Consider the following 21,095-nt stretch of genomic DNA (forward strand, 5'->3'; position numbering starts at 1 on the left):
AAAAGTGTATGTTAGGATACTTATTGACAGAGTTAGAGAAAGAACAGAGGAATTAGTTGGAGAAGAACAGGGAGGCTCTAGGAAGGGAAGAGGCTGTGTAGATCAGATATTCATTCTCAGATCTTTAGTGGAAAAGTTTCTCGAGAAGGGAAAGAAGTTGTATGCGGCTTTCATGGATTTGGAGAAAGCATATGACAGGGTGGAAAGACAAGGACTGTGGAAAGTATTAAGAATATATGGAGTAGATGGGAAGTTGTTGAATGCTGTGAAGAGTATGTATGATAGTGCTAAGGCTACAGTGCGTGTGGATGGTGAACTGAGTGAATTTTTCTCTTTGAAGGGTGGGTTGAAACAGGGATGTGTCATGTCTCCATGGTTGTTCAATCTGTACATGGATGGGGTAATAAAAGAGGTACAAGGTAGGGTAGTGGATGTTGGAGTGGCCCTGGTGAGAGAGGGTAGTGTTTGGAAACTCCCTGTACTGTTGTTTGCAGATGATACTGTGTTGTTGAGTGAAGACGAAGGAGAGCTGCAAGGCTTGGTGGATGAGTTTGGGAGAGTGTGTAAGAAACGGAATCTAAAGGTGAATGTAGGGAAGAGTAAAGTGATGGTCTTTGAGAGAGGTGAAGTCAGTGAATGTACAGCGAGGTTGGATGGTGAGGAATTGGAAAATGCAAGTACGTTTAAGTACTTGGGTAGTGTGATGAGTAAGGATGGAGGTTTGGATGGTGAAGTGCTTGAAAAGGTACAGCAGGGAAGAAAGGTTGCTGGTTCCTTAAAAGCAGTGATAAGAAGCAGGGAAGTGAGCATGGAAGTGAAAACGTTACTACAGGACAGTATTGTAATACCAACTCTAAAGTATGGAAGTGAAGCTTGGACGTTGCTGGAAGGACACAAGTCAAGAGTGAGAGCAGTGGAAATGAGTTATTTAAGAGGAGCCTGTGGAGTCACATGGAGAGATAGGCTGACAAATGAGGTTATAAAGGAGCGTTGTGGTGTGGATGTGGATGTGATAGGAAGCGTTAGGAGGAATACACTGAGGTGGTTTGGCCATGTGGAGAGGATGGAGGGTGAAAGACTGACGAAGAGAGTGTATGTGAGTGAGGTGGAGGGGGGAAGAGGGAGGGGGAGGCCGAGGATGAGATGGAGGGATGGGGTGGAGAGGTATACGAGAGAGGGGAGTGTTAGCTGGGAGCGGGACAGTGAAATGGCAGGGGACAGAGCGACGTGGAGGCGATTTGTTTGTGGCCACCCCGAACGGGATTGAGGCGTCTGGCAATAGATAGACAGATAGAAATACAGCGCTATATAGGGATGTTTACCGCTCCCTATGGGACCATACCTGCCAAAATGGGGACATATCACTCTGCAGGATAAATTAAGACCATGCACACTACTTGGGGATACAGCACTCTGCACTGGGATATACCAGTTTACATAGGGTTATACCACTCTAGCCTATATGGGAATACGAGTATAACCACTTACATGAAGACATGGCCACTCTTTATGGGGATGTAACAGTTTGCATGACGGTATACCAATATAAAGGGATACATCACCTACCATGGAGAGTATTATTGTAGTCTTTACAGGAAGATACCACTCTGCATGAGGATATACCATTCTACATGTGGACAAACCATTTTACATGGGGAATGTACACCATGTTCCAGGAGAATATGCCACTTCAGAGGAGGGAATACATCTGAGCCTGTGGCGGGTTATTCACTCAATATCCTGGGATACAAGGTCACTGCAACATTCAGGTTACCACAGTTATTTCCCCTACGTGTTACCCTAGGTACTCATTTTACCTACCAACCCACAATGGGTATATGGACACCTGAGTCGAGTGGCGCCAGTTGCCCGCACTAGGATTCAAACCCTAGCACTAACCCGGCCGGCAGTCAGTAATACAGTATTAACCACTCGGTCACCGTGGTGATATTATAAATAAAATATTCTGATAGCAGAAGGGTCTGATAAGCTGTTTTATCTATGCGTACGTTACTTTCATTCGCCGTCTGTGAAGAGCAAAAGCTAAACTGAACCATTCTCAAGACTATTCTTTAAGGATGTTTAAGTGAGCAAATAACCAGGCTCCCAGAATATGCTGGGCTAACAACTATTATAACATTTCCGCATTTCGTAAGATTCTTGGAGTTAACGTGTAGCCTTATTTGAGAGTACCAGCGTTTTACTTGTGACCTTTGTATCTCAGGTTTTCTCCATGGAGAAAAAATTAATTGTAATAATTACATTTTTCACTGACTGCGTCCCCTTGATATATGAACATTTCCGGTAGAATTTTTTATGGAAATTTTGTATCACTTGTGAAAGACGAATGCATCAAGTTCTTTTTTTTTCTTCTTTTAGGCTAACATGAGTGCTCAGTATGTGGGAAAGAACAAGACAAAAATTTTAATTTGAGGGGGAGAGGTAAGGAATGGAACCCTAGCAACACTCGATTTGGAAAAAGAAAGCTACAGAGGTTGGGGGTGGCGTGGCAACCCAGGAAGGCAGGCGGCGGCAACCCTGCCTCAGCCTCAGCCTCACACCCGCCGGCCGCCCCACCCGTATCGTTTTTTAAGTTCCCAAACGCGATATTGAATGGTTATGCGTCATTAACTGAGGACGGCGCCCTGGCTTAATTTGCCGAGCCAGCACCATTTCACCGTAAAGTGGGGAGGGGAGGGTCGTTAGTTGGGAGGGCGGGAGGGCGATACTGGGCTGTTTCCCCCCCACACACACGACACACGCTGATGCCTCGTACGCCGCGCACTTTCATACCTCCACCTGCCCTCTTTATTACGTTTCCCTGTGGCCGCATATTGGAGTGCTATTGTCGCTTTATAAATCGGACAGGATGCGGACTCCACATTAGCCGCATGGTCGACGGTGCAGGAGTAGGTGGTGGACAGGGGGTTGCCGGAAACTGCTGGTGGTGGTGATGCTAACACGTCAGGTGATGCATGATCAGATGCAAAAGTCTGTCTGTTGTTCCGTAGACATGTCCGTTAATATCCTCCATGACGCACTCATATCAAATAGCCATCTTTGATTAGCCTCTCCTAGATGAGGAATATAAAACAGCGGAGGAAAGTGAGCAGCAGAAGTCAAATATTTGATTAATTTTTATTCCCGACTGTAAATGAGAAGCTGATAAAGGCAGAACTTGTTTCCGTAACGCTAATGATTGGGACGATGCTAGCCTTCTGTTCTGTTTCAGCTAACGCCAAACGATTACAGATGGCAGCAAGACACAGGTGCCCAAGAGTTACCGCATGCGTGTCCAGGCGTGGAAAGAACTTGACAGAAGGTATACTTAACCCCATGAATCCGGTGCGTTTTTTTTTTTTTTCTTTTTTTTTTTTTGTGCTATGTCCAGGCTCAAAAAACTCTCTCCCAACTGAATCAGAACTGTTAAGGGATGAGATCTTTTGACAGAAGGGGTATGTGATAGTGTTACTGGCAAGAGATTAAGTGAAGTAAAATGTAAAAACAGTAGTAAAATGAAATTAATAAAACATTAAAAACAATTAACTTTAAATTCTGTCAATTCGATGATCTTTTTACTGTTTTCATGCTACCGCCAGAATATCTTATTTAGCTCTGAGTAAAACTTTCGCAGCGATGGGTTTAGTCACCAATAATCTTCACTACAAGAGGCGACCACAACTGAGAAAACAAGATGAAAGTCTCTCTCTCTCTGAATCTGAGTAAAACGGTCTGATGTTAATTAAAGGAAACATCAGTTGGTGAAAATATAGCTAAATTGAGACTACCGAGACAAAATCTAGCAATACAATGATAATTTAACAACAGAATGAAAACATTAGTAGGGAAAGACAGGGTGGGAGAACAAATTAATGGCTGCCAACATTCCCAGGGGAGATATGAGATAGAAAAAGGTGTAAAAAGCGAAATTCTACGGATATGTATAGCCACATTTCATGTATTTCACGAAGAAGTGTTTGTATGGTTTAACCTCTGACTTCATAACACCTTAAAAAGCCTCCTCCCTCTCCCCCTCCCCTCAAAAAAGAGAATGGTGTACTGCGTGATTTGCTCATGAAACAACTGCACATGGTTTGAACTGAAACAGTGAAGGAATGATGGAATATCATCAAAAATATAGTACCTGGAAAAAAGAAGGAAAGAAACTGAGGAAATACGGTAGGCTATAGTCTCCACCATTGGACTGGGCAAACTTGAGCTGTCTGGACGTTGCTGCTCCTCACCCTGCCCTACGGTGGGAATGGAAGTCCGGATGATGATGATGATGATGATTAAAAGAATAATGAGACAAGAGTAAAAGAATAATGTGACAAAGGTAACAATGGAAATGTAACAACGGAAACTGAAAATGCAAGTACGAAAAAGAAACGTGAATTAGATTGAAACTGTAACAATGGAACTGTAGTAAGAACTGAATGACATGACAACACATAGCTACAGCAGTCAACCCTATCAGTCCAAGAAGTTTATAAAATTCTTGCCATCTCTAAACGATTTAATTCAGTTTAGAATAAGCAGATCGTGTGGTCCCACACTCATCCGAACGTGAACCCAGTGGACTGCAGGTTGAAGTAATCTTTTTTCTGCAGGCCTACCTCTTCCTTTCGGGATGAGGGAGGGATCTGAAGGACGCTCACATAACTAGGTGGCGGATCTACCCGGCTACGTGTATATTTGTGCCACCACATGAAGGCGTCCCTCACCAGCACACGGTAAATGTAAAGATTATTCACGGTAAAAAAAAAAAAAGTATGGTAGAGTATAACAGTAACATGTAAAACGGCCCAAAAGAAAGTGTTAATTAGAGCGAAATGTAGGGGTAAAATAAGAGTTACATATAGAACTACATAATAAAAGCAGAGATTCATAAAACAGAATAAATTGTAACCAGAGTAAAATACAGTGAAAGATAAATATATAGATCAGAAATTTAAATAAAATAAAAAATGAAACAGTTATACAGTAAAATTATAAAATGTAAAACAACTGAAGACCAAGAAACTGAATTAATGAAAAACAAACAGAAACGTCTAGAGCAGAACAGAGTGGGGTTAAAATATACTCTATAATCATACGAGAAAAAGCGGATATACAGTAAAATAACAAAACAGAATAAAACAGTAAAACGTAATAAAGCAGTGTTAATCAGCAGTCCAATGCAATAATACAGATTAAATAAGGCAAAGAGTAAAATCGGGTAAAACACATATGAGCTAAACACGAGAAAAACGTAAATGAGTAAGAAAAAAAAAAGAGTGCAATTGTAAAACTAGGAGAACGTAAAAGAGTAAGGAGTAAAACATGTGAAAAAAAAGCAGACCACTAATATATTAAAACCGAATAACGTCAAATGTAAAAGAGAAGTAAAATATAATGAAGTAAACGGTAAAATTTAAAACAGTAAAACAGAGTACGCAGTAAACAGTATAAAGTAAGGATTAAAAATAATTAGGACGAGCGTAAATCCGAGAAATTATACAAAAAACAGTTAGTGAAATGTAAGAGGGTACGACAGGAAAAGTAAAATAACAATACTGTAAAAATATTGCTGAATACTTTAACAGAATAAAAGATGAAACACTAAAAAAAAAAGTCAAAATGGTGACCAGAAAAAAGTTAAGTTTTATGGAAGACAGAAACGCCAGAAATTAAAGTGAGATTTAAAACAATTAGAATGACAGGTGAAAATGCATCCCTTCTGCAAAAGTGAACGTCTTATTTTTTTTTTTTTTATAATACACTCCATCTCTAAGGGCTATTACTCAGTTTGGAAGATTTTTGCCAACTTGAAAAGGAAGACATCATATAACATTATAAATACCGTCCATTCTATAAGGCTTTTCTATCTTAAAGTTGTCCAGAATCAGCAGGAATAAAATGCAAGGAACCTGTCATCGTATTAAAGAGGTTTATGAAAGACTCTCACAGCCATTTAATGGAGATTACAAATTAAAAAAGGTAAACAGACCTAATAACACTGTGGGTTATTTTTCTTTATCATTTGTGGAATATGTCTGAAGGCAGTATCCTGAGAGAGAGAGAGAGAGAGAGAGAGAGAGAGAGGGATAATGACCGCGCCAGACACCACCACCACCACCATTCCCCGCTCAGCACCCTAAACGCCTACACCCCCTCCCCTCACCCCCTCCGGAATAAAGGTAAACACTGCTATCACCCTCCGTCGTGTTGACTGGGGGTAGGAGGGGGAGGGGGATAGGAGGAGGAACATGGGAACGAGGGGAGAATGGGAACAGGGGGAGAAGGTGGACAGGAGGGGAGAAGGGGATATCAAGGGGAAGGGGCAGGGGAATGTGTGCACAGGAGGAGGGAAGAAGTTTGGAGAGGAAAGAGGGAAAAGGGGGGACGGGGAATGAGGGGAGAGGGAACAGAGGAGAAAAAGGAAGGGAAAGAGAGTGGAAAGGAAAGAGAGGGCAGGGTAGCGGGGAGAAGAAAAGAAGGCAGGAGTAAAAAGTGGAATGGGGAAGGAAGTGGTGGTGGTGAATGGGAAGTGGAAGAGGGTTGGGGGATAATAGTGGGGGAAAGGGGAAGGTAGGCAGGAAGGGAGAAGAGAGTAAAAGGGGGGGGGGGAGGGCTGGGAGAGGCGAGGTGGAGTTGGAACAGAGGAACTGGAAAGGCGAGTGGAAGTAGGAGTTAGGGGTTGGGTGAAGGGGAAGGGGATGGAAAAGGGGAATAGGATGACGGGAGGGAGAAGGGGGACCCAGGAGGAAGGTAGAAAATTGAGCAGGATAAAACAGCGACGGGGAGAATAGGAGGCACCCAGGGAGAAAGGCGGGGAGAATGGTGAGGGGGTAAGACAGAAGGAGGAGAGAATGGGAGGGGGAGGTGAATGGAAGAAGTACAAGGGTTTCAACAAAGAAACAGAAAGAAGAGTAGGAACATGTGGGTGGAGGGGAATAGGAAGGAGATGGAAAGGGGATGGAGTACATACTGTATGTTCAAAGGAGTACAAAGGAAAGCAAACAGCAACAGACCTGTTGGTCCTTTCGTGACCGTTTGGTATAGGGAAAATTATAACCAATAAAACAATTTTATCAACTAAAGACAAGGACAGAAAAGCAAGAAGGCTCTCCCTTACCCATCAGACCCTCCAGCAGAAGCCGGCAAGAAATTGTGAGAAGGACGACCATGCAATATAGAAAAGCTGTCATGGAAATTTCATAAGAAAGAGGGAAAGGAAATTCTATTCTATACTATCCAACTGAACAGGAGAGTAACATTAAGTCAACAATATTTATCGCTGTTGTTCTCCGGTTGTATCATCCTAGTCCTGAGGAAGAGAATAAGAAGGAGGGGATGAGAGGAAAGTAGGAGAGGAGGGGGCTGGGAGGAGGAGAAAGGAAGATAAGGGGGAATACGAGGGGGCGAGGGGTGGAAGAAATGGGAGGGTACGGGGATTGGTAGGAAGGGGAAGGTGTTCAAAGCTGGAAGGAGAGAATGGGGGAGAAGGGAGTGGGAAAGGGGAGAATGGATGGGAAAGAGAAAGTATGTGTGGTGGGGGAGGAGAGGAGTTAAAATATGACAAAGGTGGGGGGATGGGAGTAGGCGAAAGTTGGAAAATTGGGGCGGGAATGGAAACAGGTGGAGGAAATGGGTGAGAGAGAGAGAGAGAGAGAGAGAGAGAGAGAGAGAGAGAGAGAGAGAGAGAGAGATAGAGAGAGAGAGAGAGAGAGAGAGAGAGAGAGAGAGAGAGAGTTTCTCCTATTCACACCACCACCCAAGCTGAACAAACAACCTACAACATCTTATTTCATTTGCATTTTCTCCCTCCCTCTCTCTCTCTCTCAATTTTTCTTTCTCATTTTTCTCCGATGGAGAGACTGAAAACCCGAGGTCTGTGTGTGTGTGTGTGTGTGTGTGTGTGTGTGTGTGTGTGTGTGTGTTGTCATCTGTTTTGGACTGGCTTAACCCTTTTAATACGAAGGGTTCTGTCACATGCTAAAACAGAAGGTGATGTAGGACTAAGGATGTTAAGGGGTACAATGCCTAACCTCACCCCTACGTTTGGTCTTTCCTAACCTGTAGCAAATCTTAATGAATGATATGAAAACAGTGGTGATGAGGGTATTGGGGACTGCTTTTTAACCCCATCACTACGAGGCGTGTCTCCTAACTTGAAGACAATAGTTTGGCAATGGCAGGAATGTACCAGGAATATATAATCGTTGTGAAGGGATATATAGTTACATAAACATTGACACACACACACACACACACACACACACACACACACACACACACACACACACACACACACAATAAAATATACATACATGTCCACTCTCAAATAATAAAATATTCGCACAAGCACCTCTAACGCCCCCCCCCCCCTCTCTACACACCTGCACCGCTTGGCCCCTCCACACACACACACACACACACACGCCACCTCAGCAGGGGAAAAGTTGGTTTACGTGTCAAGTTATTCCCCATTCAGAGTGGAGGCGTGCTAAACTAGGGCCTTCTTGGTGGTCTGAGCTTCATTAGGACCAAAGAGGGAGGTGGGGGAGGTTGGGGGTGATGGGGAGGTGGGGGAGGGAGGGCGTGATGGGGAGGTGGGGGTAATGGGGGAGGTACCGTAGGCGTGAAGGAACGGTGAGGGAGATAGGTGTGATGGGGAGGTGGGGGAGAGAGGGCATGATGGGGAGGGGAAGACAAGGGGTGATGGGGAGGTGAGAGAGGAAAGGGATGGTGGGGAGGTTAGTGGGAAGGGGCTAAGGATAGGAAAACTGTACGATATCGTGAGGGGTAGGGAGGGGAGGCTGTATGGATATTGCGGCTGTGAGGAGGGTGTTTGAGAGAGAGAGGGACTATGTATATGAAAATAAACTCAGGCAGACAAACACACACACACACACACATTTTCTCTCTCCCCCTCTCTCTCTCTCTCTCTCTCTCTCTCTCTCTCTCTCTCTCTCCGTGATCTCCAATACCTCCACCTCATCTTGGAACTCGAAGGTCGGTTGCTGATTTACACAAAGAATCGAGAGAGAGAGAGAGAGAGAGAGAGAGAGAGAGAGAGAGAGAATTTATTACATTAGGTGGTCTTCTCACAAAAAAATGAAGATATCTGCGTCTGAATGGAAAATGTATAATGAGAATGCTGAAAAATAAATAACAAAATAAATAAATAAATAACAAATAAATAACAAAGCAGGCAACTAATAAAATAATAAACACAAAGCATCTACTAAATAATGACGTGATGCATTTATAAATAACACACTTAATGGTGCGCTATAACTTGGATAAAATGGGCAAATCTAAGACTTGGGAGCAGGGCAGTGAAATGGCGGGGGGGCAGGGCGACATGGAGGCGATTTGTCTATGGCCACCCCTTACGGGATTTAGGCGTCTGGCAATAGAGAGATACAGATCCTCCAGCCATCCATCATCTAATCTTCCATTGCGTCCGACACCAGGCCACTCAGCGCTGATATATAAGGCAAAGGGGACCACTCACTTTTCCTTCAGGGGCATTATGTGAGCAATAAACCGCAACTCTTTCTCGAACTTAGAGCTGTTAGGGATATGTCTAGCTGACGCTCCTTAAAACACTGACCCATATGGCGTCCACATGTCTGTTATGGTTACTACCCAACGACAACCCAACGTAGATAATGGTTTCTTGGGTTACATGAAATAACTTGTCACTCAGTGTAGACGCACCTGAAGGTAACACTAAACGGAGTTAGTGGATGGTGGACACTAGCACTTACCAAAAATATGAAAGTAAGAAGCAAAATGAATGAAACAAAGTGCCAACAATAAACAAAATAATAATACCAATAAAGAAAAAAACACAGGAACAGACAAAAGGATCATTCCCATCCCTTTTCCCAAAGGTGGAATAAGATAAAACAATATCAAACAATAAAACCATTACCTTTACCAACAACAAAAATATCATAATCTTGACCCCTGCTCCCATGCAGGGAGCAATACTATTAAAAATAACAATAATAATAATAATAATAATAATAATGGTAACAACAACAACAACAATAATAATAATAATAATAATAATAATAATAATGGTAACAACAACAACAACAATAATAATAATAATAATAATAATGGTAACAACAACAACAACAACAATAATAATAATAATAATAATAATACCTCCTTACCTTGATAAGCACTATCTGGCTGCCCTCTACCGGAGACTTCACCATACCCACGATCAGCCGCTCTTGGACCCACGGTGCCTCAGACGAGATGCGAATCCCCCCCAGCCGAGCCACCCACAGCGCCCGTCCTTGTCTGGAGGATGCATGGACAGGTTAGAATGGGGGGAGGTACAGAGCGAAGAGGGGGGAGGGAGGGTTGAAGGAAAAGGATGGAGGCGAAAGACAGAAAGACGGAGGTGATATATAAATACACAGATAGACAGATGGCCAGATACGCAGATTGACTGATAAACTGATTGAGAGAAAATCAATTATATTCCACAGAAGTTTTACAATGTATTCACTCTGCATATGAGTTGATTGTATCCATTGATCTGGTTCATTATATTAAACATACTAAGAGGATCAGTATCAAACACAGGCTCATAACACCAAACGCATCTAGTATAAGTATCAGTTTCTTTTTATCCACAAAAGTACATCAGTTTAGTATTATTCTATAAACATATATTATTTCAGTTCAGTTAATATAACTGTTAGTAATTATTTCACACATTTACAAGCGTTATGATTATTTTCCCAATATCTAATGTGCAATATTTTTTTTAACGGCTTTATGGTTCACGACTCTACAGTTAAATGGTGTCTAACACTTCTTGGCGCAGGAGAGGGGCTTCTTCGCGCGGTGGGATGGATATAACCGGGTACCACGTTTTAGTCTACTCCCTGCCTGTTCCCCAGAAGGAGGATGGTGAAATACAGAGGGGCGGATCACCGTCTGCGATCACAATGCCATCATTCACTCAGGTGATTATCAACTAGATTTTTTCCTTTTTACATTCACTCTCAAGTTCCTTTGAGCTTGCCATCTCTCTAATTCCTAAAACTCTACTGTTTGCTTTTCATTCTCTGCAGTCAACATCATGTCATCAGCACAGAGCAACTCCCAAGTGAAAGGAGTCGTAAAAGTCTTTCTATAATGCCTCAGGTACCTTTATGAGCAGCAAAGGGTTCAGGACAGATCCCTGGTGCACTCCCACATTTACTGAAAATTCACCACCCAAGTCACCATTCAGTTTCACGTGGATTTTTACCCTTGTGCACTACCATACCCGCTGAATAAAATCGTCTGGTGTTCGCTGGAATAAAATACGGAACTACAAGATTGAAAGAAACATACTTTGCTCTCCCTGCAACCCCAAACATATACTGATGATGCTGTATTAACCCCTTCAGCGCGGTGATTTTTTTTGTTTTTTCTTTTTCTGCTTACTCTTTCTACAACAAACGATTTTGTTAACCCAGAAAGGATGTCTCATAATTAGGGGGTTAGGAGTTAGTTAGGTTAAGATAACTCAACATCACTCGTCATCCATTGGTCAGCTATAACTTAGGTTCACCTCTTTAATGCAATAACTTCTATCAGCCCATTCTTGCTAGTACCAGACGATTTTATTCAGATGACGGAAGGCCTCCCACAGTGAAGGCGTTAAAAACAATCTCAGTTAACCTCTTCACTTTGATGACGTCTGCCTTATGTATTACTCTTGCTACTCCCCGACGACTGTATTCAACTTTAGGGATCCTTCTCGCAGTAATGGGTTACAAATTACATCCGTTTAACCCTTCACTACGATGACTTCTAATTATACTATTCATACTACAGCCAAACGATTCTACACTATTCGGCATCGGGTTACAGTACTTCTCATGAAGCAATCACTTACGTATTACATTTCTGCTGACCCAAGATGACAAGTTTTATATTTCGTTCTTCCTTAGTAAACAATGGATTACAATGGGCAAGACTTTTTGTTGTCGTAAGATAACCTGAGTAGAAAGTTCAGATCATCTTTTTATATTTAAATTCTTCTATCTCTAGATGATCATTTTTCAGCTTATAAACGTTACTTGTTCTGAAAGGGTTAATGAAGGCTATACCAGCTACAGCTTTCATTATGTGTAGCTAAACAGCCTCCTTTTTGAAATATCTTTCCATAGTTGACGTCTGGAGAGAGAGAGAGAGAGAGAGAGAGAGAGAGAGAGAGAGAGAGAGACGTCAATGCAGTAGTTAATCACAAAGCTTCGAGTGTTATACCTGAGTTGCATGCGAGTTAAATTTTAAACGAACGAGTTAAGCTAACCAGCAACATTGTGCGATAAGCCAATCCTTGAGTGGGCGAATAAACTTAGTCCTTGAGTTAAGTTAACCCCTGATTTATCACCATGTTACCTTATTAACTCTTCTTCATCTTCAATTATAATGGTGTAATTTATCGTCGCCCTTCTGTTGAGAGAGAATTGCCTTAATATTTTCTCTCAGAGCTAAAATGGTGAAAGGATTAGTTTAATTCTTGATATGAGGAGTCAGCAAAATGATTCTACTAGTGATCTGTAAAACATAATGAGTGACTTAAGCATTGTTTTCTAGTCTTTGAACCTAGATACACTAAATTAGAGGTAAACTATTGTTATTTCTGTCTCTCTTTCATTATAAGTGTGTGTGTGTGTGTACTAAAATATAGAAATGTTTAGCCAGGTGGTATTCTCACCCTTGGAAGCAGAGTGACGTCGTGAGGAGCCATGATGGGTGGATAAGAGTGGCGTCACAGGCATGTACACCGTCCTTGAGCAGCGCCGCGGACCAAGGCCAGTCTCCAGCCCTGGCCGTCCGCACCACACCGCCCTCCACTGTCGGGTTACGGGGGGCCAAGTACAGAGGACGCACACCACACGCTAGAAGAGGGTGGTAACATTTTAGTTCACTGGGGAGGAAAGGTAAAGAGGACTGTTTCAGGGTGTTACAGCGTGGTATGCTCTGGGGACAAAGTGTAAAGGTAATACCCTACTTGCAGTAAGGGGGTAAATACATTTAAACAGTGTACAGCTACGTGCGGTGTATTCTTTGGTTACAGCTTAGTTGCTGAGGTGACCTCAGGCACATCTGGACATGAGCCTGGAGGGCTGCAGGCTGAAGGTCTTCTTCAGACCTCCACCTACTTCTCGGGGGGATAGGAAGGGAGTTAAGGGACCGGCCAGCAGAGCCAGCCGGTTATACTGGTGCAGCCGGTTATGCTGGTGCCACCACCGGAAGGAGTTCCCTCTCCAGCACCCATAATCTATTATGTAACTTGGATCACAATCTCGGCTCCAGATCCTGTTCTGTTTGCCAGTAAGGATTTCTTAATAAGAATTACAGAGGAGAGAATATGGTAATAAAATTGTCACACAACCAGGGCCTTGCTTGCCACCCTCGCCATCATTTAGTATGTTGCACCTAAGTGCGTTACGAAGAGAGACTATACTGTACATTGCAAATCTCAAACTGAGCCGCCGCAGGCAACGTGACATCTAGTAGGCTGTGGGTCTTACTTGTAATTCATCCCGAGTCACGGGAATGACCAGGAATGGTTACGCATTCATTCATCTTGGATTCTGCATTACAACGATTCCACAAAGACCAGCTGAATTTTTATTGTACGTACTTAAATACACCATACCAACATAACAGGGAGATTCCATTGTGTCTTACTAAAACACAAAAAAGGATCATTCTGACTGCCACTCTTCGACGCATCCTTCCTTCCATTCAACCCCTGATTAAATAATGTCTACATCTCCCAGCACTTACCTAGCTCTGAGCACACCATATATACGACGGTGCGACGTGAGCAGTTAACAGGCTCGAAGGTGATGTTGGTGGAATACACGTCGGTGATCTGTACGTAGCCCAGCCCAGGCACGTGGTCATACACGTCCTCTGTCACCACCTCAACCAGCTCCACGCCCCTGGGGGATACACATCTCATCAGCACGTCTTAGTATGTATGACTTACTTATGTGTACATATATATATATATATATATATATATATATATATATATATATATATATATATATATATATAGCTCGTCATTACATTTTCATAAGAATATCACATTTCATCATCTCCGTCACCACTCCCTTAAGATGTCACACCTCGTCATCACATCGTCACAGCCCATCCATTTATCACACTTTGCTATCTTCACCGTCTTTACATTTAATCCTCACAGTTCACTAGTTCACTGTCGCTGGTTACAAACAACAATGCCTCAAACTTGCCATCAATCCTATCACTCGTACAGGGCGCTAGAAACGTCACTGTGGGGTAGAAGACACTGCGACACCTCTCTCTCTCTCTCTCTCTCTCTCACACACACACACACACACACACACACACACACACACACACACACACACACTGTTGCATTCTGCACTACGTACACCTCAGTCACAGTTCACACTACCACATCGTACTAAATCATAATGAGGCAAAATGTCGCAAGTAGAACATCAAATCACCTCAAAGACCAAACATACGACCAGAGAGACCAGAAACCAGCAGCGTAAAGTAAAAGAGGGGAGTGGAGTGGACCCAAAAAAAATAAATAAATAAATAAATATATAAAAAGGTCGAGCATACCAAAACTAGAACCAACCAGACACAAATAAGCCTCAGAACACCACAAACAGACCAGAAAAAGAAAAGACCACAAATCACTCTCAAAGACCAACAACAAGTCAGAAGGACCAGAAACAAGGAGGGGGAGGTGAGAGAAGCGGTCTTGGTGGAGGATAAACCCCGGGCTGGAGAGAGACGCGTGAAAGATCAAGGCATTGAGAGAGGAAGTGTGAGTGAAGGTGTGAGAGAGTGAAATTCTTTTAGAGTGAGGGTGGAGAGAGTAAGCGTGTTTGAGCGTGAGTAAAAGAGAGTGAGGGTGTTGCAGAATGAGGGTGTTACAGAGTGAGTGTGAGAGACTGAGGGTGTGATGGCAGGTATGAGTGTGAGAAGTGAGGGTGTAAGAGAGTGAGGGTTTGAAACTGAGAGAATGTGGGGTTAAGAGAGGGTGTGAGATAATGAGGGCGTAAGAAAATCTGAGAGGAAGAGAGAGAGAGAGAGAGAGAGAGAGAGGGGGGGGGAGAGATTGGGGGGGGGGAGCCAGACCTAGAGCTGGCGGGAAACGCGTGAAAAGCCTATAATCTTGTTGACACACTAATGAGGAGGGGGTCAGGGGAGGCAGAGAGATAATAAATACAAGATACAAGACCACAAATGAGACCAAAAAGACCACGAATTACAAAAGAAAGACCACAGACGTTTAGTGAGGGCGAGGGTGTGAAGAAAGTGAAAGTGAGTGTGAGAAGTATGTGAAAATGAGGGTGTGGGGGAGGATGTGAAAGTGTGAGTGAGAGAGGATGTGACGATGAGGATGTGGGAGTGAGAGTGTGAGAATGAGGGTGCGAAACTGCATGGGTGTCATGGGTGTGAGTGTGACGGTAAGAATAAGGGTGTGTTAGAATGGGGATATCAGAATGACGGTGAAATAGTGGGGGGGTGTCAGAGTGAGGATGCAGGAAACTATGAAAGAGTGAGAGGGTGTGAGAGCGAGGGAGTATGAGGGCAAGGGTGTGAGAGTAAGGATATGAGAGCTGGTGAGAGGATTTGTGAGAGGATCTGTGTGAGTAAGAGCATGATGGTGTAAGGTTTAGGATGTGGGGAGAGGCTTGTGAGACAGAGGATGTGAGGATGTGACTGTGTGAGGGAGAGTGTTAAGGTAGGGCTGTGTTAGAGAGAGGGTGTGAGAGAGGGAGGACGTGGGAAGTGAGAGAGTAAGAGAAGGGAAGGGGATGGAGGATAAACCTAGAGCCGGCAGGAGACGCGTGAAAAGGTCATAATCTTGTTGACACACTGATGAGGAGAAGGGGGTAGGAAAGGGACGGGAGGGAGAGAGGAGAGGGGAAGGGAGAGGGAAAGAAGAGGGGAAGGGAGGGGGAGAGGAGAAGGGAAGGGGAAGCGAGAGAGGAAAGGGGCAGGGAGGGAGGAGTGAAGGGAAGGGAGGGGAGAGATGAGGTGAAAAAGAAGGAAGCTGGGAGGAAATAAGTAATGGGAAAGATGGAGGAGGGAGAGAGGGGAACAAACGTACGAAACAGAAGGAATGAGAGGTGAGTGCAGGGAAAGAAGGAGTCAAGTGTGTGTGTGTGTGTGTGTGTGTGTGTGTGTGTGTGTGTGTGTGTGAGAGAGAGAGAGAGAGGGGGGGAGGGGGGGACAAGAGGGGAGGGTTGAGACGGGAGCTGAGTAAGGAAAGAATGGACAGGGAGTAGGCGGAAGGGAATAAAGGAGAGAGAGGTAAGGCAGTTTGAAGGGGAGGGGAGGGAAGGGAGAAGGGATGGGAAGAGGTGAAGGAGGGAAAGTGAGGGCCTGAGAAGCAGTTAAACGAGTAAAAGAGAGTAAGGATGGAAGTATGGAAAGAAAAGTGGGTGCGGGAAGGATGAGTTACGTGGAAGAGAAAGAGAAGAAACGTAGGAAAAAAGAAAATAAAATAAAAGTGCAAGAGAAGGGAAAGGGACGGAAGGGTATGGAAATAAAAAGGAAAGTGGTAGAGGAGACAAAGTGAGATGGACAGAAAAGAAGAGGAAGAGAAGTATAGAGAAATGATTGATGATGATGGTGATGACGATGAAGATGATGGTGACAATGGGAGTTAGGAATTATGAAATGTATTAGCATGATATAAAAAGGAAGAAAAATAAATAATAAACGTGAGAGGGGAAAAAAGAAATATGAGTATGAGAAAAAAACAGAATAATAAGATGATAAAAAAAAGTTATGAAAGATTACAAAGAGAAAAGCGAGAAGGAATGGAAGAGTATAAGATGAGAGAGAGAGAGAGAGAGAGAGAGAGAGAGAGAGAGAGAGAGAGAAGCGAATGGATATAAAGATAGACAGAAGGCAGGGGGATTAAGAAGGGGAACAGAGGGAGAGAGAAGGGAGGGAGGGAAAAAGAAACAGGAAGAGAAAGGGGAATAGAAAGAGGGAGAAAGGGGGAATATATATATATATATATATATATATATATATATATATATATATATAGAGAGAGAGAGAGAGAGAGAGAGAGAGGGGGGGGAATGTGGAAGGAGAGGCCTATGTGGAAGGGAAGAGAAAAATGCAGGGGTGGAGAAGGAAATGTAGGAGGGATGAGGGATGTGTGGAAGGGGAGATGGGAATGTGGGGAGTGGGAGGGACGTAAGGAAATGAAGGGGAGGGGGGAGTTGAACAGTGGGAAGGATGTGGTGAATGGGGGGAGAAGTGGGTGGGGGTGACAGTGGGGTAAGGAGCAGGAAATGGAACAGTTAGATGGAGTGGGGGAGATGAGGAGTGGGGAGATGAGGTGTGGGAGGATGATGAGTAGACGGATGAGTAAAGAGAGGATGAGGAGTGAGAGGGGATGTGAAAGCTAGGGGAGGAAAGACGAGGAGGGAAGAGAGGGATGTTGGGAGAGGGAAGGGGAAGTGGGTGGTGTGGGAAGGGGACTGGGAGTGGTGGGAAAGGGTAGTGGGAATGGTGAGAAAGAGGAAGGGGAATGGTGGGAAGGGGGAGTGGGGGGTGATGAGGAAAGGAGTGGGAGTGTTGAGGAAAGGAGTAGGGGTGTGGGAAGAGGAAGCGAGGGGTGTAATCCCTGGATATAGTTTCAATGATTCCTTCACTACGAGAGGGTTTTTTTGAACAGAATAAAAGCGTCCGATAGTGACGAAATTATAAAAGAAAAATCGTGATCATGAGCATGAATAAATTTATTTTTTTAACTGCTTTCAGTCCACGAGGTCCTTCTTTGCAGAATGAAACTGGTGGTACCATGTATAGTAAAATCTATCTATCTATCTATCTATCTATCTATATATATATCGTCACTTTTGTGATGGGGTTAGCTACTGGAATTTGTTTTTCCTTAGTTAGAGACCTTAATCTGAAAAAAAAAAGAAAAAAAAAAAATACAGTATATATATTTTGGTGGTAGCAAGAAAAACCTGCAAAATCTTCGTCATGGTTGAGAAGGTATTAAATGATCGAGATTAGTCTGCTTTATCTAATTCTCTTAGTTACTTCTGCTTTCAGTTTTTCATCTCGGAATTTTAATCTCCGATGTAGTAACCAATGTACAGTATGTACACCCATTTGTTAATTCTCTGATATCATCGGATTTTTCTGTAGTGAATAAAATCGTCACGACTTCAGCGGAATAAAGTATCTATGCTCCACCACAGCAGTGACAGATTACCTAAGCAGTTTCTAACTCTGTGTAGGGTTTCTCTGCGATGAATATAATCATCAGAAGTTAACCAGGATAAAATAAACTCCAGCATTACTCCCTCGCTGTGAAAGACTTGAAGAGGCAGTTTTAATTCTTTTACTGCACAGGGTTTCTGCTTAACGTTAGTAGTTAGAAAGAACAAATGTCAAATTCTGAACTTTGATGCGGAAAGTGTGTAACGTTAACTACAGTAATATTTTAACACCAACAAAACACCGCTGTGTTAAGTGTGGCATGGTAGTGTGAGTTTTGTGTGGTACTGTGAGTTGTGTCAGAGTATGGTGGGTTATGTGGTGGCGCTGTGTGGTGGTGCGTTCTGTGCTGTATAAGTAGTGTGGTAGTGCTGCGCGGTGTGACAGCGTGGTGATGGCGTGTGGTGTGATAATGTTGTGTTGTGTTCTGTTGTGTTGTGTGGTGGTGTGGTGGCGTGATAGTGTCAGTGGTAGTGTGCAGGTGTGGTAGGGCTCAATGGTAGTGTGGTCGCGTGGTAGTGTGGTGATGCGGTACTGTTGAGAGGTGGTGGTATCGTTGTGTAGTGAGGTACAGTGCTGTGCGATGGTGCTGTGGAGTGGTTAAAGGTGGTATTCGTACACCGTTGTATGGAGGTGTGGTGATGGTATAATTTGTGTGAAGTGGTATTACGTTGGTGTGAGGTGTGACCAAGGCTGCAATTATTGTGTATCATTTTCTGCTGCTGTTTTATGATGTGACAGTGAGATACGGTAGTGGTACAACAGGGAGGAGGAGGCAGGTGGAGGGAGAAGGAGGCAGAGGGAGGGAGAGGGAGGCCGGGGGAGGGAGAGGGAGATTAGGAGAGAGGGACAGGGAGGCGGCGAAGAAAGGTAGAGGAGGGGGGGTAAGGAGGGAAGAAGGAGGGAAAGAGGTAGGGGAGAGAAGAGGAAGCAGGTGGAGAAGGAGAGCAAAGCTGAAGATAAGGAAAGGCCGGCATAGAAGAAGAGAGGCTGGGGGAGAGGAAGAAACGCCGGCAGAGAAGGAGAGAGGTACAAAGAGGGAAATGAGTGACAAGCAGGCTTGAAGAGGGGGGGGGGGGAAGAAAATGATGGTGATGGCAGGGGATGAAGGATAGAGAGAGAGAGAGAGAGAGAGAGAGAGAGAGAGAGAGAGAGAGAGAGAGAGAGAGAGGCGATGAAGAAATTCAATTTTGATAAGAGAGGGAGGGACGCTGGCCGGAAGTGATCCACCTAGACCCCCTCCCCCTACCCCCTATCCCCATCCCTAGGTCGTGCGGGGTGGGGGAGGGGGAGTGGGAAGGAGAGAAGGAGAGAGGGGAAGATGGAGAAGGGAATATGTAGAGGGGGAGAGGAGCAGAGGGAAGGCAAGGAGGGAGACTGGCGGGGAGTGGGGGAAAAGGGGAGGCAGGGGAGAAACAGGAAGGGAAGGAGGAAGGAACAGAGGGAGGAGGGAGACAGAAGAAGCAAGACAGAAGGGAAAGGAGAGAGGAAACAAGAGGAAGGAAGGCATGGTAGGAATAGTGGATGAAAGGTAGGGTCGGAATGGAGGATGGTAGGCATGGTAGGACCGGGGAGAGGATGGCAGGGGAGGAATATAAGAAGGATGATAGGGGAGCAAAAGGAATAGGGGAGTGGGAAGGAGAGAAACCAGTGTGGTGATGGGAGAGGCGCGTTAGGAAAGGAGAAAAGGAGCAGAATAAGAGTAAAGGAATGGAGACAGGGAGGAAAGAAGAAGGTAAGAAAGGAGGCAGGGAGGAAAGGAGGCACGGAGGAAAGGAGGCACGGAGGAAAGAAGGCTGGGAGGAAAGGAGGCTGGGAAGAAAGGAGGCAGGGAGGAAAGGAGGCAATGAGTCAGAGAAGTGGAGTATGAACGGAGGCAGGAGAGTGAAAGAAGGTCGAGATAGGAGATAGTGGGTAAGGAGGCACCAAGGCATAAGAGGCAGGCAAGAAGGCAGGGGGCAGACAGGGAGGAAGAGAACTGGTAGGGAGGCAGAGAGACAATGAACAAACAGGAAGGCAAGAGACAGGCAAGTAGGAGAGGCCTGGCAGGATTGCAGGGGAAAGGCAGGGAGACAGAGGGTAGACAGGGAGACACACTGTAAGGTAAGCAGGGAGGCAGAGGGTAGGCAAACAGGCAGAGGGGATACTGAGAGACAATGGACAGGCAGGTAATAAGACTGTAGGCAGGATGGCAGCAGACATACAAGGAGACAAAGAGTAGGCAGAGAGGGGGTTGGCAGGGAGGCACAGCAAGTGAGAGAAGACTGGAATGAAGGCAGGGTGATATAGGAAGCATGGCACGCAGGGGATGTGGTTGTTCAGCAGGGCAAATGTCAAAGCAATTTACCACGCAGGGAAAGGCAGAGCAAGAAGTAGAGAAGGGTAAGGGGCAGAAAGCAGGGAAAGAATAATAGTCAAAGGGCTGGGAACAAGGGAGGACAGGCGAAGACACGGGAGGACAGGACCGGGGGGCAATGAAACAAGAGGCAGGGGAAGACAGAAGCAGGGGAGGGCGGCAGCAGGGAAAGGCGGAAGCAAGAGAGGGCAGAGGCTAAGGAGAAGGGTAGAGGTAAGGGGGCAGGGGGCCGGAAAGGCTACAAACAGGGTTGCAGAGAGTGTGAAGGTACAGGTTAGGGAATAAAGCTGGGGGAAGACAGAAGATTATCTCTCTCACATTCATTTCTTTCCTCGTATTTTTTTTCCTGCTATCGCCAGACGATTAATTCAACTGAGTGTGAGGTAAACAGTTCAGCAGATAAGAGTTTAGTCCTTTTAGCAAGGTAAATTCTATTTCTCCTTGTCATCTCCAGATGATT

General features: G+C 44.5%; 1 protein-coding gene across 1 annotated transcript in view; it reads right to left on the bottom strand.

The window, feature by feature from the left end:
• The window catches only part of LOC145401341 (atrial natriuretic peptide-converting enzyme-like), a 175,734-nt gene that overhangs the window by 4,184 nt on the left and 150,455 nt on the right, over positions 1-21,095 (bottom strand). Inside the window, exons 10-12 of the mRNA XM_080273666.1 lie at positions 13,804-13,961; positions 12,725-12,908; positions 10,173-10,305 (exon numbers count right to left, since the gene is read on the bottom strand). Of these exons, the coding sequence (XP_080129792.1) occupies positions 10,173-10,305; positions 12,725-12,908; positions 13,804-13,961 (475 nt within the window). The remainder of the gene's footprint in view (positions 1-10,172; positions 10,306-12,724; positions 12,909-13,803; positions 13,962-21,095) is intronic.

The sequence above is a fragment of the Coenobita brevimanus genome, chromosome 55 (assembly GCF_032717465.1).
Source record: "Coenobita brevimanus isolate Jiangsu-jjx chromosome 55, ASM3271746v2, whole genome shotgun sequence".
In the NCBI taxonomy this organism is placed as follows: domain Eukaryota; kingdom Metazoa; phylum Arthropoda; class Malacostraca; order Decapoda; family Coenobitidae; genus Coenobita; species Coenobita brevimanus.